The sequence below is a fragment of the Corvus moneduloides genome, chromosome 4 (assembly GCF_009650955.1).
Source record: "Corvus moneduloides isolate bCorMon1 chromosome 4, bCorMon1.pri, whole genome shotgun sequence".
NCBI classification, from domain to species: Eukaryota; Metazoa; Chordata; class Aves; order Passeriformes; family Corvidae; genus Corvus; species Corvus moneduloides.
In genome coordinates, this window is record NC_045479.1 from 47927607 (window position 1) to 47953219 (window position 25613).

At 37.5% G+C, this 25613-nt stretch overlaps 1 protein-coding gene across 5 annotated transcripts in view; it reads right to left on the bottom strand.

Moving 5' to 3' along the window:
• Window positions 1-25613, bottom strand: part of DOCK4 (dedicator of cytokinesis 4) — a 232411-nt gene that overhangs the window by 81068 nt on the left and 125730 nt on the right. For all 5 annotated transcript variants that reach the window (XM_032107391.1, XM_032107389.1, XM_032107392.1 and 2 more), the window contains 5 exons: window positions 23773-23898; window positions 6122-6246; window positions 4456-4618; window positions 3827-3933; window positions 3108-3264 (listed from right to left, as the gene is read on the bottom strand). In XM_032107391.1, the coding sequence (XP_031963282.1) occupies window positions 3108-3264; window positions 3827-3933; window positions 4456-4618; window positions 6122-6246; window positions 23773-23898 (678 nt within the window). The remainder of the gene's footprint in view (window positions 1-3107; window positions 3265-3826; window positions 3934-4455; window positions 4619-6121; window positions 6247-23772; window positions 23899-25613) is intronic.

Below are 25613 nucleotides of genomic sequence, written 5' to 3' on the forward strand. Positions count from 1 at the left end.
CTCAATATTAGGGATTTGTTGGGGGATTTAAAGAGAAAAAGAAAGCAAATGTAAGACACTCACTTCAAAGGACTTATTTCAAGGGAAGTGCTAAGGAGGAAAGACATTCTAAGATAACATTCATGAATAGCCCAAGCATAAATGACATGAATAGAAAATCTGACATGTGAATCACAAGGGGAACGGAAAGCAGTGTGTCATGTAGTAAGAGACATGAGAATATAAAATTGTCCCCAGAAATAGGCCCACTAGGAAGTCATAGTTTTGGAAAGCAGAAAAAGTCACTGCTGATGATTAATTTTGCTGAAGAATAAAAATATTTCCAAGGCATCATCTTAAAAATAATTAAGGCCTGTATATCTAAAATAGACTACACCTGACCTATTATCCCTACCAAATAAAATACACCCCTTCTCAAAGTACGTAATTTAAATCCAAAGACCTAGCTTTAACGGAAGGTTTAGGATCACGTTTAAGGAAGTGGTTTGGGATGATTTTCCATCTCTCTTATATAAGTCCTGAGACATCAGAAATTGGTTTGTTGTGACACTACTACACTTCAGGAGGAAAAAACTGAATTCTGTAACTGGCGGTCAGCATGTCTCTTCCATCAGGCTGCTTCTGTGGTCACCAACACTTCCTCCAAACTGGGGTTCCTCAGAAAGCTGCCCAGTGCTACTTTTGTTTTCTTGATTCATTGGTTTGATTTTTTTTTAAATGCAGCTAGAAGGACTACACCTCTGCCATGCTATATGGCGTGTTGCTCTGCTACTGACCAGGGATGCGTCGATCAGTGCTGAGAAATGAGTGGATGCCAATAGCTAAACTATTCAGACTTACTGGAAGGATCCTGACTCTCTTGCAGCCAGAGATGCCTCCTATATGTCAAAACTAAGACCGTTTTGATAACTACTCAGTAGAAAAATACTATGTTCTCTCTCGCTCTTTTGGGGTGTTGTAGAGTAATGAAAAATAACTACCCATCTAAGAATATAATAGATAAATGCTAGTATACTTTTTGCTAATATTAACTGATTAACTATCCAGGATCAAAGGAAAAGTGAAGGAAAAATTAACCAGTAGGAAGATTAAAAAAGGACGTGTTCTTAGCCATGATGAATGCGCAGACTCCCCTGGTTAGAAGGTCTCTAAAAATTGTCTGGAAATAATCCTAATAACCCCTCCAAAGTACCCAGGGTAAGGAAGTTGTGGATCCCAACAACTAGGAGTCAGCCGCCATCCCCCAGTCCCCATAATTTTAATATGCATGAGAGCTGATGGCATGTGGGAACAATCAATGAGAGAATGACAGCTGAGTAAAATTTCCCAGCAAGCGAGTAAAGCTGCAGCCTAATTCAGTTCCACCCTTTACAAGTCTGGGTTTGGGGTCCTTCCCCACCCCATAGCCAGACAACAGAATAATTTTCAATTCGTTTTTAGACTGGACATTGTTGTTTGTAAACAACAGGTGAATCTCTGAGGCATTCAGAAAAATCTCCAAACTTAAAAACAAATTCAAAAAAAACCAGCAATTTTCAAAAATACCAATACAAATATTTACTAAAAAAAATTAAATACACAGATCTTTTTAATCCTGTATTTTTTAATACATAAGCTACATTCTCTCAGGGATAACTGAAGTAATGCTCACATGACCAAATATCCACATGCTTTGCTCTATGTTCATTTTCTGAGCATGCAATAGATTTTGGCAAATTTTTGTTTAAAAGAATGGGGATTTGGAAACTCACCAAGATGAACTTCCCAAAGAAGATCCTTGGAGAAAATATGAGCCTGTCTATTGAAAATATTTCCACCCTCTGAAGTACTGCTGAAATAATTGTTAACTCTTTCAGAGCTGAAAAGGGGATCAATATTATTCAGATATTCTACACCCTCTTACTCAGAATATGGTTAAAAAAAAAAGGAGGAAATTTTATGCCCTACGTCATACATCTATTTACATTAATTACAAAATAAATCCTGTACTGTAAACAAAAATTAGTATTAGAACCCCAGACAACAGGGCAACTATTTATCAGTGAGACACTTAAGTTCCAGGCAGCACTTTTATGCATGTGTAAGTACTAGTAGATTCATGTAATTTCCTAAATCAAGGCCTTTAACTGAAGCAAATTTAGTCTCCGATTCCCTATTAGCTACCTTTGGGAAAATCTTTCATTGGGCAACTTTCATTACGAAGGTAATTGCTACAACAATACAAAAAGGGTGTGCACAGGGAAACAAACCACTTACTGTTTGCACACAGTTCTATCTTGGACACTTGCTATTAAAGGGTGAAACATAAGAGGATTATTTCAATTTAAAAAGCTGCTCTAGTTTATGTTCTATAACCAATCTGCAAGCAGTTAGCAATTTTATCATCATACACAGAAGATGGGTAAAGTCAGAGATATTCACACACATGAGAGAGCAAAGCAATAATACAAAATTGTGGTTCTATCAAAGAATGGTAAGAAACACATTACCAAGCAAAAGCACAATAATTAAGAAATTTTTTGAAAACTGTTCCACAGTTTTTTGTTTTAGTTACAAACTGTAATTATTATGGCAGGTAAACAAGAACCGTAAGAACTTTATACAGAACACTGGTTAAGAATTTTACACAGAGCACTGCTAGAGAGTGTAAACACATGTATTTACACCTGCTGCTCCTTATAGCCAGTCTAAAAGATTGCTTTAAGTAGTAGTAAATGTTTGTTGAAGAGAAACAAAAAGCAACATATGCCTAATTAGAAACTAACTGCTAACAGCCTAAAGCTGACAGTAAGTAGTTAATAAAAACTGTACAACAAACAGATTAAGAGGTTTTGTAAAGCAGCTGGGTTTTGATAGCTGATTCCAGAAGTGCTGCATTTGATTCCAATATAATGGTCATCTAAAAAGCATTCTTGAACTACTTAAAAACAGTGGTTTATCATGATGCATCTGTTTCCATCTGGATATAAAAAAATTATGAAGAAAACCAGTTTATAAAAGAGATAGAACATAAGCTATTTCTGAGTACACCCATGCTTGCTTGGCATGGAAAAGACTAGCTATCACACTCATTTCAACTCATGTTTTAAATAATCAACATATCCTACCATTTTGTGTGAGTTTAGTGGAGCAGAGAAAGGATGTAATCCAGAAGGACTCTTTAGTGGTTTTTACTGCCTGGCTGTTGTTTCCTAGGGATATTCCCTTTGAAAAGGGGAGTTTGAGGTAGCGACCAGAATCCTGAAGGTTTGCATTTTCTTCACACTGTGAAAACAAACCAGTTAAAATGACTGTACTGCACAAAACAATTGACCAAATCTCTAAATTATATGAATCATTGTTTCTCCGCCAGAAACTGAAGAATTTCCACTATGCCTGCTGCAACTTTGGTTTTTGAACATAGCATCATATATTGGCATTGAAATCTAACACATTTGCACAGGTTACATTAAATGAATAGCTACAAATTTTCATGTTGAAATCTAAACTTTATCAGGGAGCATATAAAATCCTCTGAACAAAGAGACAACCCTTATATGTGGAAAGAGAATTCCACAAAGTTAAAATAACATCCCTTTTGAAATTCATTATAACACAATGTGATATAATAGTAAGACTTAGGAAAACCAGTGCACTGAAACACATACCTCGATTCAATTGCAGTTTATATCAGGAAGGTGAATATTAAACAATCAGCAATGGATATGTTAATGGTGACAAGGTTATCACTCATTTGATAATCAATACAGACTTTCTCAATGCCTCTGGGCATTTAAAGTATGTTCCAGAGGAATCATTACAGCTAATGACTGCTAATTCAAATTACCTTGTGTACAATTAGTTCATGGGTTCCATCTGGCAGAGTCCTCCCATTTTCCTGCATCAGGGGCACGAAAGAAAAGCCAAACAACTTCTTCTCCCCCTTTTCTTTTGCTGAAATGCATATATAAATAGCAGCACTCAAAGATAATAGTATACATTTTAGACAAAATAAACATATATAATGCAACATAAGGAAGTATACTGGAGCTGCAGCTAGTCAGATGAAGATTATCTTGAATTGCTGTTCCAGTTTGTACATTGTCTCCTGTAATGTTCTTTTTTATCTCACTTTAAATCAGAAGGGAGTATTCTGAAATAACTTAGTATATATTAACAACAAATAATGTAAGCCACCAAATATGCAATCCTAGCAACATACAGAAGTTTATCCCCCTCTGTGAAACCTGTTTCTCATAACTTGGAATGCAGAATGTGGAACCAGCCATCAATTTTTACCTCAAAATCATCTCTAAAATGTTTCAGAATGTTTTAAAAAGTTTAGAATTTCGTAAGTAAAAAAAGCATTACAGAGAAAGTTCATGCAGCTGTCTTTTTCCCGAGGTGTTATGGAAACTCTTCTGCTGACTACAGCTGTGACAGGGAAGACTAGCAGAAGTCATGAGCACCACTTACTGGAACAGTGCCGGAATTCACAGCGGATGTGAGCTCCTCTGAACTTATCCACAGGAATGGGAAGTTTCAGCAGCTCAGCCCATCTGGGGCCATTGTTATGATAAAGCACAAAAGAATGGTACTCGCTGGCTGGTGGCTCTCCAGAGCCAAATGAGATGAAATCCTAATGAAGAAAAAATATGATTAAGGATAGATTAGTTCACTGGTGAAATGTCATCAAGGACTGCTCTTCCAAGGACAACTATTTAATGTCTACATTCATATCATAAATGCCAAATGTAGTACGATGTTCAATATCTTATAACCCTCAAAAACAGTAGCACTTTTTTAATATTTGCAATTAGAAGATAAGAAATGGCAAAAATCATTCACAAAATTTAGAATCGAAGTGTTAAACAGGGTGTGCTGGGTGATCAGGGATGCTTAAACAACACACACATTGTGGATTCCCCATGACACAGCATGGTCTAGCCAATGTTATGCCCCAGCAACGAAGAATGGAACGCAGACCAGAACAGCCCAGGCTCAAGATCTTCAGTCATCCGAAATAAGCCTGGAACCCTGCCACTATCAGTGATACATCCCAGCACTAAAAAATAAATGTGGATCCTATGATCAGGAAGAAACATGGCTGCCTTTAAAACACCCATGATGGACTCTCCATATCACGGCAGACAAATGGATTTGTCGAAGTTCTGACTAAAGGCTATCTATTAATTCTCTGTGGAAAAGGTAAGGTGTAGCTTTTCTGCTGTGCAATTACATTCTCAATATCTTTTCTTGTTTAATATATATATACACACTTTTGTGTGTATATATAAAAATGTATCTATATTGCATGCCGTGCACCTCTATGCACAACCTCACTTCAGATACACAAACATGGATTTTGAAACAGGCTATTTGTGTAGCCTTTCTTCATTGTGTCACTCCACAGCCCATGCAATCATGCAGAATATATGAAAATACTATTTTCAAATTAAAAAAAATTAATTTTAAAGACGATATATAAATATGTGAGGAAAAGTTTGAATGTGAACAGAAATTTTTTTGGTACAGAAAACTTTTGAGAAACAGTCATCTTTTAATAATTAAAATTTAAATCACTGCCTGTTTGTAAGCTGTCACCAGCAGCATACAACAAAATCTGAAGATGAGAAGGAACATTCATTTATTCTTTTTACTGATACACGGTGGTGACTTTTGCAGCAAGGATCTCTGATTTTAATAAATGTTATAAAATGTTTAATAAATGTAAAAAAACATAAATTCAAAGTTATCAAAACACGTTGCTCTGTGTAACATAAAAAAATTGCATACTTCTAAGAAGAATTCTTAGGAAATAAAAAATTCTCCAAAACTTGATATTGCTTCAACATTTTCCAGCACCTTAATGGAACCATTAGTTTTTTGGTTGGCAGTTTTAGGTGTTTATCCCATCACAGAACATATATCAAGGTTTTATATAGACAATTTATAAAGGTTTTATATAGACAATTTACAAAGGTTTTAAGCTAACACTTTGAATACCTAAAGACAGCAAAAGATAAATATGTCCTTTCCAAAGAATTTTTGCACTCTTCAATCAGTGCCACAAAAGAAGACTTACATATGAAAAAGTGTATCAAAAGTAACTACAGCAAGGAAAAACATAAAACAAAGATACCTTTAGAATTTGACCGCTGCTGTCCACCACATGCATTGTCACTTCCACATTTCTGGCCACGCTTTTCCCTCCTTTCTCAAATTCTCCTCTTTCTACAGTGATATATAAATCATTCCTCATTTCACCTATCAAAAAAACCAAATGAAACAATGTGTCCAAAAGTCAGTCCAATATGTTTACTTTTGCTTTTAGTATTTAAGTAGATTTTCATCTTATCTTACAACAGATAGTGTCACACCCACAATTTATCAGTATTTTTTGATTTTAAACAATAATTGTTTTTGTAAACCAAGAAAACCAAAAAATCTTCAACCCTCTCAAAACCCAAAGATTATCTGCCATACTAAACCAATTCTAGGGGCTTTTACTCATCTGTTAGATCTGTTTGGTCTTTACATTGGCCCCTCTAGCTATACTGAAGCTAGTGTCTAGCTCCACCTCATTTAATTCCTCTTCTAATCTAAGGCAATATTAATGCACTTTCACTTGTAATCATTACAGTTCTCTATTTAACTGGTTACAACTTTTTTCTACTTAATCTCAAAAGGAAGTGTATTATTTTGCAAAAGTAAAAACCAAGAGGTTGGTGTTCTTTCCATTAGAAGGGCAGTCTTCCCGGATTGTGAGCATTCAAATTCTTAATCTAAAGAATCTCAATATATTTTTCATCAATAGCATGTTCCAAAACTTATGAGGAAAAAGTTAGCTTAGTTAGCTTATTTTTCGCTTGTTGGACAGGCTTCTGAGAAATTAGACTCTTCATCAGGACATTCAAACTGCAAATCCAATACAGACACTACCTAAGTACCACATCGTATGCACAAGTACTGCTAGCATATTGAAATTGAAATTCTTTGCACGTTCATGCAGTATCACGCTAAGTAGTCTGTCAGAACATAAGTAGATCATAGGGACAAGATCAATTTTATTTTAGTTTCAGTTGACACAAACTGCAAAGTCTGTATTTCACAAAAAGAGGAAAGAGTGGTTGCAAGAGGGATGGAATGGGGGAAAAGCAGTACTGGTAGTGACTGGAGTACCATAATAGAGAAGCTCCTGTTCTGTTTGAAGATGCTAAATCTATTTATAAAGAGTCTAAACTAATCTAGCTCTTGACAAACATTACCAGAACTACTTTGAACCAATTGGACTTTCCTTGTGAAAGGCAGAACAATGAAGGATGAACAGCATCCTAATTAGGAGCATTTTCTAAAATTTTTATTTCTGGACTTTGTTGAAACAGAAATTGAGAATATGTGCTTTCATCTAGAGAAATGCAAGTTTAGTGAAAAGGGAATATCATCTTCCAATAAGGCAGATTTTCACTCAGCACTGCTGAAATAAAGTGTGATAGTTTAGTATATTTATAGGTGTGCCACTTAGAAGGCAACCATGGGATGTGTATCTGTATTGTGGGTAAAATTAATTATAAGATATGTAACATAAATAATTAGTGCATCTTCAATTTCTAGCTTCATTTTAATTTGCAAGCAGAATTGGACTTGCTTGAACTTTCCACAGTACTCTCATGTTTCAATTCCTTGCATTTTACTGCAGGCAACTCTCCAGTGATTTCTAAGTAAGAGAAACAATGATCTTGCTATAGTCATGGAATATTTTTATAATATTATTACATCACTGGGTGCAAAATAATTAAATTATTCCTCCAAAGCACAATCTAAACAATGAAAAAAGTAAAAGAAGAAACTGCTATATCATTAATCCCTCAAGACCCATGCCCATAAACAAGGGGGGAATTCTGCTACTGTATTACCTTATTATCAGTTACCTGCTGAAACAATCATGGGCAGAGGCTAGAATACAGCTAGACAGAATCAACAGAACAAATACCAGATGGTATTCACTTAAGAGTGTGTGAAGTCAAGGACGAAAGAGCTGAATTATTAGAAAGTGTGTGCAACCACCAGAACAATCTCTGGTTCCTGGTGGGAAACATGTTTAAAATAAGCAAAAGGTGATGGTTATTCAAGTGATGGACAGCAAGACTTGTAAGAAAAAAGCCCAAACACAAAAGCAATCTCAAAACAAAACCCAAACCTTTCCAAAGGATGTTATGAATGTAAGTAATGTATAAGGATGAAAGTGAAGGATGGAGAAATTGTGGAAAAAAGATCAGCTACAGGGTATGAAACAGGCAATCATAAGGACTCAGGAAATCCCTTGAGTTGAAAATAGCTGGAGGCTGGGAGAGCATCAGGGGGTAATTACCATACATGCATATATGCATACTCAGCTTTTACTTTTCCTTAGGTTCTCCTTACAACAGTCAGCTAGATGAACCCTTGATCTGAATCTGTAAAGCTGCTCTTACTGTTTATTCAAGTAACAAAATTAAAACTTAAAAACTCATTAAGACTACCCTTAAAACTAGTAGATGATTATTATTTCTACATGGCAGTATTATTTCATTATAAAAATTTTAAAAGTTAGTATGGTATGGTTACCAAAGATCTTGTAGCATGTTGGGTCCTTGCTCAGCATATGTATATACTAGCCTTGGTTCTAGTTAGTGCTGCCTGTTGCCCCCTTTCAACTGTTTTACATTAAGAAAAGATGACAACACACAGTAATCAAAACAAGAAGCTTTGCTACATAGCTGATTTGAGCAAATAACTTGTAGGTGCAGCAATTTCTCTTTAAAAATTAACTTGAATCCTACATGCATTTGTGCTACATTATTTTCATTTATCAGCACAGACTTATTTCAATTTTCCATGGGATCTTCACAGAAACATAACCATAACCAAATAAGCATTTCCACGAAAAATTTAATGACTTACCCCCGTGTAACTCAGTAAAAATTGGAAGTTTTCCTTTTGAAAAATCCTGTACAGGATTTAAATGCAAATAAAAATTACAGTGGAATGGGATGCCCTATCACTGGAAGTGTTCAAGGTGCGGTTGGAAGTGGCTTTAAGCAACCTGGCCTAGTGAAAGACGTTCCTACCCATGAGGGTGGGCAGAGATAATAATCTTAAACATCCCTTCCAACTCACACCAGTCTATAAGTCTACGCAAAAAAAACAGGAGAGCATCTTTAAAAGTAGTAATTGGGGCTCTACAGAAGTGAAGCAGGCTTTTAAAAACTGTGTTTCAATGCATTTTAAGGTTTATTTTAAAAATCCGAACCTGTTGTGGTTTACCTTTTTAACTGCCAGGAGAAATCAAATCACAATGAAAAAAGACAGAGGTGTAGGACGTACTTTCTCAAATACTGACCTGTTGCTGTCCTAACAGAGCCCTGTCAGAGTTTGCAATCAGTGTAATGAAAGGATAGTTCACGTGAATCTTGCCCTGATCTACCTCCATTCAGGAAGCTCTGCTCTGTTTTAAATGTCTTGAAGAAACTCAAGACACATTGGTCATGTTATTGAAAGAAAATGCCATTTTTTTTCCATTATCATGCACGGGAAACTAAATCTAAAAGGAGACTAAGCCTCTTATGCTATATGAGAAATAACCATGTTTTATATGGAAATGAATAGAAAAGCAGAAGGGAGATGATTGAAATAGACTGGAAAATTGGCTAAAAAAAAGTAAACTCTGGGCTATGTATCAAGCATAGAGTCTGTACCAGGTGGATATAACAGCAGCTTCCTTTCCTCAAAGTATGTGGCATATTGGGCATTTTATAATATCTACAGAAATGTAGGGTTCAATGTAAATTTGCCTCCTGTCTGGAGGCACACAAATATTTCACTATTGATTTAAAACACGATCATTATTTGCAACCAAAGTGTAAGAAAATCAACTATATTGAACTTGTACAGTTCAGCTATGAGTCCTGAGATGTTAAGAACTTTACACCATGTTCCTGACAAATCTTCAGCACAGTATTTGAATAAACATATTACGAGTATAAGTTCATAAAATCAAAAAATCAACAGATTTATAAATACCAAAAGCCTTATCAGGCACGAAGCCTTATCAGAAAACAGCTGCTGGTAAAAAAGAAAATGGATTTGACAAGTAAATGTCACTCTGGAAAGAAAAATAGAATAAAAACCTAGAAAAATACACTTGGATACCAAATTTTTTAATTATTTCACTGTTTATATATTGGTCTGGAGATATCCTAATCGCTTTTACTTTCTCATTGTAAAAATGCCATTTTTCAATGCTCCTTAAAAGAAATTCTCACTCCAAAAATTGAGATCATCTGCTTAAACTAAGTTAGGGCATTCTTTTGTGGAGCCAGTTCCCATAAAAAAAATTCCAAACCCCCTATAAAGCATTCAAACATCAGCAAATTCCTGAATCTATCTATATTCCTTTAACTGATCTTTTTTATTTATGACAACTATAATTATACATTTGATTATAAGAATAAGCATCATTTTTCTGTGGGATCTTTGCCTTCACCAGTACACCAGACAGATTAAATCAACTTTTTTTCACTAAGAGAGTCAATTACAACCATAAGTAGCACTGAAAGGCCAAGTCCTGTTGAATATCAGAGTTCTGAGGTAGACTTTGGTGAGTATAAATGGTGTCTTCAGCTAAACTATCTGCAGGACTCAAATAAATATTATAGGCGTATGTGTACTGAGACTTTTTACAGTGTTATGTTGGAGAATGGTTAGAGGATCAGGGACATGGATTATTGATAAAACCAGATCAATAGAAGAGCTGTGCAGGTAAAGGCCTGGAAGCAAAAGCCTGCACAAGAAAACGCCTCCATGAGAAAATGCCTGCGTGAGAAACGGGCCTGAGAACAAAAAGGGAGTTTTAAGGAGGTACAGTCCTGTGCTGATAAGATATACTGACCATGAGAAGGGAGGAAGATTTTTGATCTCTCAAGTCAAAACATAAATAATAGAAGCTTGCCAAATGTAGTCTTTTATCTAACCCAATTATGTAGAAGTAAGAATGCGCTTTTGTAAGCTTAAACTAATTAAAGAACTGATAAGCTTGTATTCAATACTATATAAGTGCCTCTGTATTGCTAATAAACGAAGCTTGCTCTACCAATCACATTGATTGTCTGCATGTCTTCCCCTGCCAGAAAGTCAGCAGTGTTACACTTTACCAAATGTGAGGAATTAACACAGAAATAGGAAGGGCACATTTCAAATAGCACAGTACATCAGATTTTAATTACAGGTTGAAAACTAAAATACCTACAGAATTAAATCTCTATCAGACAAGAGACTTTGAACATGATGAAAAAGCAGCACACTCATTCCAGCCTATTTCTGTGTTGAGAAATACAGAGTCCCCTTCTCCAAGCTTGTTTCAGTGAAAACATCCAATAGCTGTTTTCAGCATGAAGTTTGGAACAGGAAAAATCAACTGAAAACAATATCAAAATTGTGCTCAACTTTTGAGGTGACAAACCTACCTCTACCTATAATGAAAATGAGTGGTATGAAAGATCTAGATCACTTGAAAGCATTTGTTTCAAAAGAAAGGGCAGCTCATTTTTCCCTGTTCTGATGGAGCATTACCATTCCCTGGCCCCCCGTAGTGACAGGTCACTTTCAGCTTTCTGAATTCAGGGCATCCAGACTGTGAAATGAACAGCAGAGAGCACCATCCAGTTAGTAACATTCTTAGGCCAGAGTCAAACCCCACTGTAAATCAGCTTTGTTTAGGACTGTCAGTTTTCTGGATAAGAAACAACTATCGAATGGTGAACCACACACGTTTAAAATCATTAAACATGTTCTAAGAAAGTAAACAACATAGGTCTCCTTAGAAGTCAAAGATACTTCTAGACATGTAGGTTATGAGCTGAGTCAACAGAAGCTGGAGAAAAGCAAATTATTTCATAGTAACTTCATAGCTTAAAACGCTGCTTATCTTAGTAAAGCTACTTTCTAGACATTATTTCAATGAAAAAATGAGGTTAACAACTTACAACCAGCATAGGTAAGACAGAAGATTTTTGCACATTGGATATGAGATGGTAAACAACAAAGAAGAAATAAAAAAGTTGCTGTTGGTCCCTATAAGAGTGGGAAGTAATAAGCTGTTTCTTGAAAAAACAGAACTGTGAGGATCAAAGGGTATATCTAGGGAAGCTGTTTATTCTTACTTCTGACAATCATGCAATGTGTTGAAAAGGGGTATATTCTATCCTAATTACAGAAGACACCCAATAACTCCAGTGCTTTGGGACTACTTAGCTAGCACCCTATGATTTCACCTATCTGGCTGATCAAAAGTAGGCTGACTAATTCCTACAAGAGCTTCTAATATTAAGTGAGAGGTAAAGCCATGTGGAAACTGAAATTCCACAGAATTTAATAGAAAAAAAAAAAAAAAAAGTCAAGCTGCAGTGGTGTGAATCCAGCCATAACTTTTTGATGCAGCACGGTGTTGGGGTCTCCTCCCCCGCCGTGTAGCCCTGGGAGATGGGCCCTGGGAGGGAGACACGGGGTTTCCCTGCCCCTGGTCACCTTTGTTTCCCATTGGTTGGTTTGTGCTCCCCTGCGCGGGCAGAAGGACCCTTGGTCCTGTGACTGTGACAGTTCCTCGGCAGAGCTCCGGCCATGCAGCTGGAGAAATAAACATCTCTGAAACAGCTATCAAGAAGCTGTCTGTCCATATATATTTCCTTTCCACGGGACTCCTGGTTTGGTATATGCATGTTGCAGGATCCCCACTGCAACATAATGGTGGAGAATTGTGAGCAGAACGATCCCCGATCCCTAAGCGACTGATTTGTGTGAGTAAACCCTGGAAACTTTGGATTCCTCTTCTTGGTTTTGCTTTGCTATTCCATATCTAAACTATGGAGGAACCGTGGGAAGACTCTTGGCTCTCAGAGCCGCATATGGACATTTATCTTAAAATGATTCTTGAACAACGATTTGTGAATTTTAGCTTGATTCAAGCTCAAAAAGAACTGAGACACTTCCTGGCATGGTTGTTTAAGAACTTTTTCTATGTTTCTTGGGATTTAATTCTTACGAAGGGCTTCTGGAAAACCGTTTGGACACAGTTAATATTGGAGTCAAAATATATGCCGATGGAAGAATATTTTCGTGAATATTATTTAGTTACCAAGACTGTTGAGCAATGTCAGCTGTGTCCTGGCGAAGGGAAGCCTGGCGCAGGGACCGTGCGGCCCAGGCCACGTGCACCGAGCGCTCTCCGAGCAGCAGCGAGGCAGTTCCCGCACGCAGGCGGAGCCACCCGAGCCGCAGTGTCGGCGGCGGAGCGAGCCCCGGGAACACCCGACCGAGAGGGGCGGCGCGCGGGCGGCGGCTGGCGGCGGTGGCAGTGGAACGGAGCCGCGCCCAGCCGAGACGCGCGCTGGAGCAGGGCGCGGGGGGGTCGTCGCTCGGGGGCCCGGCCGAGACGTGGATGCAGCGCCTGGCAGCGGCAGCAAAGCTGCGACCAGAGGAGGCGACGCATGGAGAACTGAGCGGCACGGCCCGGCCCGGCCCGCGCAGCCCCGAACGCGACCCCGGGAAGAGCGCGCAGGCACCAGCAGCCCCGACAATTCCAACACGGGAGCGACCGAAGGAGAGAGCAAAGACGCAGCGAGACAGAAAACAGCAGCCACTCAGAAAAAGGAAAAGATCATAGTAACTAAGACCTTAGGGATAGTAAAATGGTATAATGTTAAGCAAAATTATGGTTTTATAACAAGGTGTGACAACCAGCAAGACATATTCGTGCATAGAACTGCTATTAAAAAGAATAACCCTGAAAAATGCATCCCAAGCTTGGGAGATGGAGAGGTAGTGGAATTCAAAATTATACGAGGTAGAAAAGGGTTACAAGCATCGCAGGTCACTGGGCCTGATGGTGTTTCTGTGAAAGGCAGTATATATGCTAAAAATCGTAGTCATGTGAGACAATATCTCCCTTGTAAACCCCCCCTACAGTCTCCCTTTCCTAATCCCACCTTCCCCTTTTACCCTATGTCCTATTACCCCCAGTGTATTCCCAATCCGTTTTTTCACCCATGGTTTCCCTCACAAAACCATGCTTTTGCCAATTGTTTCCCCAAAAATCCCTTTCCAATGCCGAGTGGGGGATGAAAAGGGGGAGGGAAGAAGTTAAACCCTCTCCTGCCTCAGTTTCCCCACAAAGCATGCTCAGAGTTCTGTCTCCCTTCTGTCAGCCCTAAGATGTTCCACAGAATCTGATTGGACATTTAAAGACTCAGGAGGGTGGCTTGTTTTGTCTTGAAACTGTTCTTGTAATGTTTATCCAGTTGTTTTCATTCTCCTTTTATTAAAATAAAACGGGTAAGGTGTTGGGGTCTCCTCCCCCACCGTGTAGCCCTGGGAGATGGGCCCTGGGAGGGAGACACGGGGTTTCCCTGCCCCTGGTCACCTTTGTTCCCCTGCGCGGGCAGAAGGACCCTTGGTCCCGTGACTGTAACAGTTCCTCAGCAGAGCTCCGGCCATGCGGCTGGAGAAATAAACATCTCTGAAACATCTAGCAAGAATCTGTCTGTCCATATATATTTCCTTTCCACGGGACTCCTGGTTTGGTATATGCATGTTGCAGGATCCCTACTGCAACAGCACAAGCTTTCAGTGCACATTCTGCATCAACAGCCACTCTGGTATGTGAATTTAATTGTAAGTGGAAGGTGCTGAATTGAAATGTCTGGGTTGCTAAATCAAAATGTGTACAGGACAGCATTGGCAGTACCTGACTTTTCATATGGTCCTGTCAATTCATTGCAGCTTTGACCTGGCAAAAATATCTTGAAAGCACTTTCTATGGGCTAGGAGAGGAAGAACTCCAAATCCTCCTTGCCCCAGCTGTAGGTGCTAAGCTGGTACATTACAGCTCAAGAATTCTGACCTACAAAGAAGCAAAAGCTTCATGACTTCAATCCAACTACCAATGAATTGTAAAAAGGCAGAATGGGAGCAGGGGACACAGACCTGACCAGTATCAATTACGTGCAAAAGTCTAATATAAGGAGCAAGAGGAAAGGCCAATTAAATTCACAACCAACCACAAGACAGACTGCTGGAGGACACAGTTAATGGGGGTCAGCCTTCCTCAACCTGCCAACTATAAACCACAAATATTAAATACCCAGTAGAGAGAAAAGAGCCACGAGTAATTTCCAGGCTGGAGATGACAAAGAGTGCTCAGGGGGCCTATTATGTCCACTGTAGTTTCATTATGGGATGGCTCTGCAGGCTCCCTTTCCTTCATAGGTTGGATCATCACTATCACGGACCTGTGTACAAGCACTGGTCTCCTGCTGCTCCCAAGTTGGACCTACATGTAAGCTGACCCCAGCTCACAGAGACTTAACTGCTCCCACTGAACCTCAGATGATAGGAACAACACAGGTAATCACTAGTAAGGAGAAGGTCAGATCACTACAAGTGTCAGGAGAACATTTGCATGAGTGTATCATTTGTACTGTTGTTTTTATAGAAAATTTGCACCTAACCTAAGCATGAAAGCAATGATCCTTCATCACAAAATTCTTTTTAAACTTACACTGAAGAAGCCGTGAGTTGCAACTGCAACACATACATTATAACAAGACTTTTCTCATATTTCAAACATATTTAGAACTGCAGAATTTCTTGTAGCATATTAATATGAAACAAGGTTTTCAAGCAGAAGATAACTGTCAAAGATCAAAGGTAGAGTCTTTGTTAGAAACAAGAGTTTAGTTTGCCAGTTATCCTCAAAAGCTTTCAAGTGAAATAAATTTTGATTTGATTATTTACTAGTGTAACAAAACACAGCATGACTGTTTTGAACAAGCATCTCTGATAGTTACTGCTGTCCTGACAGCAGCCACTAATTTAAAAATAATTATACAGAACTCACTAGGAGCTTTTGTTAGGAACTGCTTTTTTGAAAGCTTTGCTCAGAATTGTAGGTCCTTTAGAACGATGAATTGCAAAAGAGCAAAAAACATCATCTTGTTTAGAGGAAGTTCCTGTTCATTTACATCTCTGTAAAATACAAGCTAATGAGATGTCTTATACTCCAAACATAACTTGAACAGCTCTTAAAACAATTTCAGTTGTAGGGACTGAAAATCTCTGGCTGTGGCACAGACAAAATAGTATTAACCCAGAATGTAAATCTTGTCATGAAAAACATTTTAGAGAAAAGATCCTTAGAATACTTTGTAGAATGGGAAAAGAGCTGTGTAGCAACTGCCAGCGGGAGGATGTAAAAAAACCAAACAAAAAAAAAAAACACGCAGAAGGTGATTTTGACTTGAGGAGAGGGCGCTAAGGAACCTTAGTACACCTTTCCCGCTATCCTTCAAGTCAATCCATGTTATGCCTTTTAGCACCTAGGATGTTCTACGGCATCCATGCTGATACATATATTTGGAGTTGGGTCTGGGGAGAAGAGATGAAGTCCTGGAATACTACAGCAATACCTAACTCTTGCTTATCCCTTTCTGGCAGTTGAACTTTGATGATTTCATAGGCCAACTTCCATGCAATGAGCTGGGACATCTTCAACTAGAGCAGGTTGCTCAGAGCCCTGCCCAATCTGCCCTTAAATGTTGCCAGGGATGGGACATCTACACTCTCTCTGGGCAACCTGTTCCAGTGTTTCCACTCTTTTTTAAAAATTGGTGCAATGTTTCCCTCTTTACAATCACTGGGTACTACTGCCATGACTTTTCAAACATCATGGAGAGTGGCTTGGCAACTACATCAGCCAACTCCCTCAGGGCTCTGGGCTGCGTCTTACCAGGTCACATAGACTTAAGTATGTTCGGATTCCTCAGGTGGTTACTGTTCTCCTACAGTGGGAGGAACTTTGCTCCCTCCAGTTCCTGCCCTGAGGTCCTTTGATTTGAGAGGCTGGGAAGAGAGACTTACAGTGAAGACTGAGGCAAAAAGATTGCTGAGTACCTCAGCCTTTTCTTCTCATCTGTTGAGACCAGTGTGCCAGGAGTATGCTTTTCTAATCTTTTCTGGCTGAAATACCTACAGAAGTTCTTACTTTTCTTTGCATTCCCTTGTCGATTTCAGCTCCAGCTTTGCCTCGGCCTTCCTGACCCAATCACTACACAACTGGGCAACATCCCAATTCTCTTCCCAGGACACCTGGTCTTACTTTCAACCGCTTCTGCATTTCCCTGTTGTCCTTTAGTTTGACCAGCACGTCTTCACTCTGCTATTCTGTTCTCTTGCCTTCCCTTCCTGATTTCTTACACATTTAATTTAAAAACAAAAATGAATTTTAAAAATTCAAGTTAAGCAATCAAGGATCATTTGTGAAAATTGTAATACGGAAGGATGTTATCTGAGAGGAGGGCATTCTTAAGGACAGCAGCTCAGGAAGACACACATGCATGCTGCATTTCACAAAGAATTTCACCATTGTAGGAAATAAAATCCCATTACTGAAACAATTTCCTTTTTGTTTTGCACTTTAGAAGATACTGAAACACTGACTGGCTGCTCATCAGGGAATATATTCAGCACTTTCAAAAAGGGGGGCAAATCTCATTGACATGCTTGAAGTTGCCAGTGAATGTGTTTGAGTTTTAAAGACTGTGATAACCACCAGTCAGCTGTCTGTTCAGTGCTTTTTCCCCACAGAGCATACCTTGACTTCTCCATTACTGAGGCAAAAAACAACCAAGCAAATTTTGCACACACTCACAATATTTATGAGTAATATTCACACATGACTCAAGAATGAGAAAATGTTTTACTTGGTGCTTAAATATATACATACAAAGAGAAGCTCTGAAACTGGGACCTTCTGGGTTATACAAATTATACAAAAAATTATTTGGGGCACATTGTGTGTCTGTATTTAAGTATATTACAGGGGATGTGCAGAAAAATTTAAGACTTAATTTATTTATATGCTGGCAGTTTATATATTATCACTGGTATTCTTGCTTATATGAGGGAAACATTAAAACAACTCTGCACATGTTAGGATTTTGGGAGCATTGGTCACTGGTAACACTACTGCATTTTTACTATTGGATTAAGTAGACTTGGGCATTTAAATCAGAGATTAATAAACTGATTTTTTTTAGTACTTTCTGCAGTTACTTTACTTTTGTTCTTTAATAAAACATTATCTGCATTTTCAGCTTTACTGCAAAACCTTTCAACAAACTCTAAGGAACATTCGCCAGAAAACATCTGATTAAGCAAATAAAATGCCCTTTACAAGGAATTCTCAAACTGAAACACTTTCAGACTTCAAATGGATTGTAGATCTACCACATAATACTCAATTGTTCTGTGACTTTCTTTCTATTCCTTTAACAGTGAGATGTAAAACAAGTTGTTTTGAACAAGTGAGGAATAAAAGACTTGCAAGCTTTTTTAACAGAAAACTTCGACCTGTTGACTTTGTCTAGCTACAAAATAAAAAAAAAATTCCAACAGAATTTTGAAAGACTGTTTACTTTTACAGAGCTAAAGCATTCACTTGTTAGTTTGCTAGTGTTCCTTATCTGGTTTATTAAAGAAAAACTTCCAAGCTGTAACCATCCTTGTACGCACTTCCCATGAGTCACTGCTACTTATTCTATACTCAACAGAAAGCCAGTTTATTCTTCAAATACTAGAAACTGCAGAAGACTCTTTTCCCCATTCTTCACTTCCAGAGATTTTAAATCAAGGAAGTCCAGTTAAATTATGGGTTGTGTTCCCTTTCCATAGTTTTCTTCTATTTTCCCTTCCATTTCTAATGAACTAAGAAAGTAAGACAGAGGAGATGGAAAAGAGAAGGAAAACAATATACAAGTTCCTTGTACTTGTCTAACCAAATATGTTGTATCCATTTTCTCCAGTGACTTGTAGAAATGTTAATTCCTTCAACAGATAGGATTAAAGTTTTAAAAAAGTATTAAAATAGGATTTAAAAAGCAGAGGATATTCCCCCTTGAGTACTACAGTTTCGTGAAAGGTCAAAATCAAGGTGGAAAGGGTGTCTCTGTACCACTATATTGCTTAAAAATATTTTGTGCAACTAATATATCCAGTGGCAGAATTTAAATTTAAACTGTTTGTACTTCATACAGTATAAAGAAGTTTGGAAAAATTCACTCCACTGCTCAAGGGAGAAAAATGTTTAAGTCTATCAGACACAGGCTTCTTCCCCTGGAATCAACAGCTCCTTACTAACTCCAAGCTCACTGGCAGATACAGACACTTACCATGACGAAGACAACATATTCCATAACTTTCTTTACATTTTTGCTCTCCAGACTCTTTTTCTATGCTTTGAAAGAATGAATGCCTCTAGTCAAAAATCACATAATTGAAAAATGAATGTTACCACAAAGATAGCATTTTGTGAGACCATTTGTATAAAAAGAAAGATTTTAGTTTCATTTTAAAAAGCTTCTGAAAACAGTAAGAAAGGTTGGTGAGTGTGTACTTGCACATGAAAAGACCTTTTAATAATCCAGATGAAGGCATGATTAGTATCTTCAACACCTTTGAAGGATTCTGATGAGATTTAACTGGACAGCAAAAGGACATCTAATGAAGTTAAAAGGTGACAAACGTAAAGCAATGCAGATGTGATGGTAAAAAAATTCAGTTACTTTTCCTAAATTAAGCATGTGAAAGCTTTTTGTAGGAAACTTAAGAGCGCAGCAATATCCCACGCACCTCATTCTATCTGCTAAATGAGCAGAAATTGCAAAAAAGAAAAAAAAGAAGACAATGTTGAGAAACAAAACACAACTTTTAATCTTGGACAAATAAGTTTGAGAGAATAAAAATTCCACTACAAAAATTAATAGTGCAGCTTCATGTAGAGTCTTTAGCAATGCTATTTGTGAAAATTTATCACAGAATTGGAAAAGGGCCAAAAAATTCCAAGTTAAGTGTTACAAGGCAAGACTTCTCCAGTCAGGACTGACTAGCTCAGCTCTAGATACCAGTATAGATACTACACTAAGCTTATGTACAAGGTAAACAGGGGTCAATGTAGAACCATCATAGAGATGCACCAATTCTTTAACCTCGTCTAATATCATAAGAGTTTAATAATTTGGATGGACTGGAAGAAATACTAACTCTTATCCTTAAATCAAATGTCAGCAGTGGTAATGGCACCAGTTCAGATCATAAGCTGAAAAAAGGATGGCTATTGCTAACTGATATCCACCTGTGAAAGTCTTTTGAGATGTCAGCCAACAGGCCAGTTGTTTACACACTGAAGTATATTTCATGGACCAAGATATTTTGAGCTGTTGTCCTCTATAAGACACAGGGCCTTTCAAAATCAAACCCATAGCTGCTTAAAGTAAGAATTATACTATTGCTATAGACAAAGCTGCATAGGTAAAATTCCAGGAAGTAAGGCTTGGACCTAATTAATTGCTTAGTGAAAAAAGTATTCTACGGGAAGACAATGTGCTAATGTCTCACACTGAAGGGATTTTGTCTTTGACTGTACCAAGCAGTCAAAACAACAACTACCAGTAAACTACCAGTAACAGACTTAGCACTGTTAAGAACAGTACAGCTTAAATGAAGAAAAGCAGATGCAGTTCTGATCTGGAATGCACAACAAAGGAAGACATGCACCTATATGTGTGCTTACCACACAAAAGTTTAGTCTGTTTACAACTGAGAGGCAGAACAGGCAGCTAGTTAAGCCAGTTAAGTCCTCATTTAGACAAACAGCTGTGCTAGGGTTTATTCCAATTGTAAAAACTCCAGACAACACATACTAGTGATCAGGCTTATTTACAGATTGAAGTATCTTCCACAATGATGCCAAAGAGCACATACATGCATGTGTGCTGTAACACATGAGCACTGAAGTTATGCACTGATACGGGTGCTCTAAGTCAAATTTGGAAAGAGATTCCATAAGACTGAACTACATAAAGTACTAAAAAAGCTGGTAAAAGTATGTATAGAAAAAGGGCTTTCACATTTCATTACCTATTATGTATGTAAATTTAATTTAGAGTGCTCCTCAAAAGTATACTACCTTTGTAAATATTAAATGCTAAATTTTATATACTAAGTAATGATGTGGTTGTCAGGAAATGGTGAACACAGAAACTCAGTGTGCAAGCACAACTGTCCTTCAATGTCATACAAAGCTTCCTGAGAATATTGGCTGTATATCTGCAACCACACTAAAATGCCGGAACAGAAATTACCAGTGGTTGCATAGAGTCTGCCCTGAAATCCTGGTCAAACCTAGAAAATGCATATTGATTATATTTACAAGTTGACACTTTCACTGCCTGTCCTTTTGTTGGCTAGAATAAAGTGAATTACCAATTTCACAGCCTTTTTGAATCATAGCCATCTACTTTTTTCCAGCCATCTACTTCATTTCCTAAAACACTTGGAGTTCTTCACAAAGAAATTCCAAGAGTCCTGGATAGTGTATTCTGTGGCTTCACCCTGCCAGGCTGCAGTGACACAAAAATCATTACTCTATAAAAACATGCATTATTATCGTCAGTTCTGGTTTGGCACGTATGATGATCCCAGTTACTTTTCACAGCATAACCTCCACAGAGAAAAGTATTGATATGACAAAAAAAGGTCAGAGAGCATTTAAATACACCAGAATAGGAGAGAGACTTAAAATATGGCATTTATAGGAGAGATACTGCAGTTCAGCAGCATGAAGTATTTCTTATTGAATAATTCAAGAGAGTCTGGTTCACAACACTAACCTAAGTGCTAATTAGCCACAGCAACACACTTTCAACAAAAATATAAAATAAGATCTAATTAATGACCATTTCTGGTGGCAAAAGATGAAGTTCTCTAATTTATCAGTGGGAAAAAAAAACCACTAGAAGAGGAACAAAATGAAAGGGGAGCTTAAAAATAACAAAGCATTTCAAAGGCTAGGTTGCTGAGGGCAGTTCAGGGCCTAGGGCACATTGCTCTGGTTAGTCCTTGAAACTCATCATTACAAGACTGAGATGATTATTTCTCTTTAGGAGAAATCCCTTCTATGCCAGTAAACATAGAAGCTGTACATTATTTAAACTGATGCATGCATACAATTGGACTGAGAAGGCACTATACTAGAACCCATATATTATTTTTTTAACTAAAACAGTGACAAAGTGAACCTGCATAATTCTTTAAAACTGAGTCAAGAAACTCCTCCAGCAGCTGATTACACTGTACCCTGCTATAATATGTTTTCTGCAGTTTAGTACATCACATTATTTCTCAGCTGGAAAATGAGGGGATACAAGATCTATTTATAGAACATAGCAAATTTGATAACACAGAGCAGTAGGTCACTAAATCATAGATAACTGGAGAAATGATTCTTAATGGGAGTTACAGCGCGCTCAGTAAAACTGCTTCCACTGTTATCTGCCATATTACCCACAACACCCATTTGATTCAAATTTCAAATCCAACAGTAAGACAACAAATAAAGCCTAGCTAATAAGCCATAAAATTTCAATGGAATTGCTTCCATTAGGCATATATATAAACTAACTTTAAATTAAATGGCACCTGACTTATGCATTTTATTATTCTAAATACTGCAGTCATACCCGCAGAGTATTTTCATTGTAGTGCTGAAACTGTGTTATTAATTTGTGTTATGTGCACGTTTTAAGTGACCAGTAGTGCTGATCTAGGACGCAGAAGGATGTTTAATTGGCAGTAAGCATACCAGAGTGAATTCTCAGTTGTCAACTTTCAGGCAGAAGTTCAAGAGAAATACATGCTCACAGCTAAAGCTGAGCCTCATTACTGAGTTTCAAATGCCTATTTAAGACCTCCTTGATTAGTGAAGTATGAAAGTTTATTTATTTGTGCCTCAGAATCTTAGTTTACTTCTGATTTAGGTCCACAGAAATGCAAAAACAGATCTTTATATGAAGATGATAGTCTCTATTAAAAATCTGAAAGTCATGAGGATGATTTACATTTGAGAAAGTCAAGACTGTATGAGTGGACTCAGCTGAAACTAAGATGTGAGCTCCTCCCTGCAACATTTCTCAGCAACGACATAACACCATAATCATGCCAAACTAGTCTGCTTGAAAGTATGCTTTTCCTTTAAAGAGACATTTGCTTCCTAATTTCCAGCAACCCACTGAACTTTTAAAAAAATTTCATTTCAAGGATGAAGCTATAAATTGTTCCACGATCTTCTTCCTATATTTGCTTCTTCACATTCCTACTGACACCATCTTTCTACCTTCCTTAGCATCTGTTTAGGTATTTGCATATATTTTCGTATAATATAAGCAACATGAAGTCTCTACAGCTATATTACTATCCATTTCCAGTCATTTCCAGTATTGGAGACACAAACCTTAATGAAAACAAAAGCTGTACAGTACCACTGAAATTCTGTGAGTCTTTATTTAGAAAGCTACCAGCTCCTATGACCAAAATGTTCTGCTGGTTGCCTTCTTCCCTGCACAGAGCTCAGCAGTCTTGCATTCAGTCATCTTCACTTCAATAAAGGGAGGTTCTACCTCTCAAAAACGGCTGCTATAGCCATATGCCCTTTTGACATTGGCATAGTAACTATAGAATATAATGTAATGGGGCTACTGGGACACAGTTTTCATCTATCTTTATGAAAAAATGCTAACATAAAAGTCTCTGGAACTATTTAAGAAGTTTCAGAATACAGTATTTATTTGAAAACCATCTGAAAATCAATTAGTTTCTCATTAGTTCTTTCTTTTACTGCTTATTGAGATATTTTTCTCTTTAACTTACCAGGCATTATAATATTGGAAAAACCTAGTTTCCTTGTTATGGATACTCCATGGGTAAATCTGGATGTATACTCCCTCCTAATTTGTTCTATGTCTCCATGAAGCAACTGAAGAGAAACTGCCAAACCTGAAATTGAAGAGAAAAACATTGAAAAAAAAGACATTCAAACAGATTATTGTTATCAGTACTTCTTAAAAATTGTATATATTTGCAAGTATATATGCATTCTCGAGAATAGAAAATTCAGAGAAAGTTTAGCAATAGCAAGCCAACCCACTTCAATTTTTAAATGTTTTTGGGAAGGGTATCAACATCCAAAAATCAATAAACACTTGAAAACAACTACCCATGAAAAAGATTAGCAAATTATTACTGACATGTAATTGAACTATGATGACATGTATGAAAATTATCTCAATAGGGATAGACTAATGTTCTCTAAAAAGAGAACTAGAAAGAGGTCAGTTTGGAGACATCTCAATCAGCAGTATTTGCTACCATTTCAAATTTCACTTCCTTCAATACAATCCTGCCTTCATTGGTAGGCAAGAAAAGGTGCACATACAATGGTCCCAAGCTATGGGTGAAATGCAGAACTCCCATCACAGTTCATCAGTTAACCTGATACAAAGTTATATAATTTATTCATCCAAAATCTGAAGAAAAAATTCTAGTAAGCCAATATAGCATAATCAGTACTCTTTACTTAGGAACCATAATTTCGTAATGACTGAAATTACAATCTTTTTTTCAATATTCAACAGATTTAACCAATCATACTCTTTCTTATGTTTGCTAGAAGACATGCAAAATGCAAGGATGGCCATATAATAATTTTCCAATTTTTATTCCTCTAGAACCAAGGAAGCATAACTTCTTCTACTACATGTGCAGTATACAACAAATTGCAAAGAGCATACTTCATTACAGTTGAGATTAACAAAAACAACAGGCATGCCTTTTGGTTATTTCAAATATAATCACCAAGGCAAGTGTCAGAATGACACAGTCTGTAAAGATTAGTCTTGCCTGACCTTCAACATTACTACAGCATATCATGTGTCAACATACAGATCAAGGAGAAGATAAAAGCAAACTCTTCATATACACTGAACAACTGGAGATAAACAGACAACTCAGAAGAAGAGTCATAATGAGCTTGAGACTAAGCTGAAGCATATAACATGTACAACAAAAATGGAACAAGGTCATCAGTCCTTTCAGCTTTGAAAGACATTTTCCCTACAACCATGTTACTGTTTAACTGAATAAATTTACTTAAGTCTGGCAGTTCCTAAAATCAGACCTTAAAAATCTGTACTATGTACTGCCAGTCCAAGCTACTACAGATCAGATATCTAATTACCACGACAACTTTAATATTTTTCCTCTTACCTACACTTACATTTTCTTATTTTGGCAACTCCAGAGAACGTGATACTCTGACCAAACTTTCCTTCTCATGAAAAACAGCTCGCCTACACACCTCCAACTGGGTACATAAACAAATCTTACAAGCAGAAGCATTCAGTGAAGTCTATTCTATTTTAAGGACTGTATTTAATGCAATGGACATTAATTATTTTTGTAGGGGAATTTGTTCTATACAGTGAACAACCTTTAGGCAGTAGTGACAATTATTATTGGGATAGGTGAGAAAACAAACCACACTGTGGCTAGCTGGTGGTACAGAGGCTTGGTACAAAGTCATAAAGGTAAAGTTCAGGCTCTGTTAGAGCAGGTGAAAGGTTTTTTATTGCTGTACGGGAAGAACTAGGCTGGGTATAGCTCCCTTATAAATATGGATATTTAGCCCACCTCCAATCTTGCTGCTTTCATAT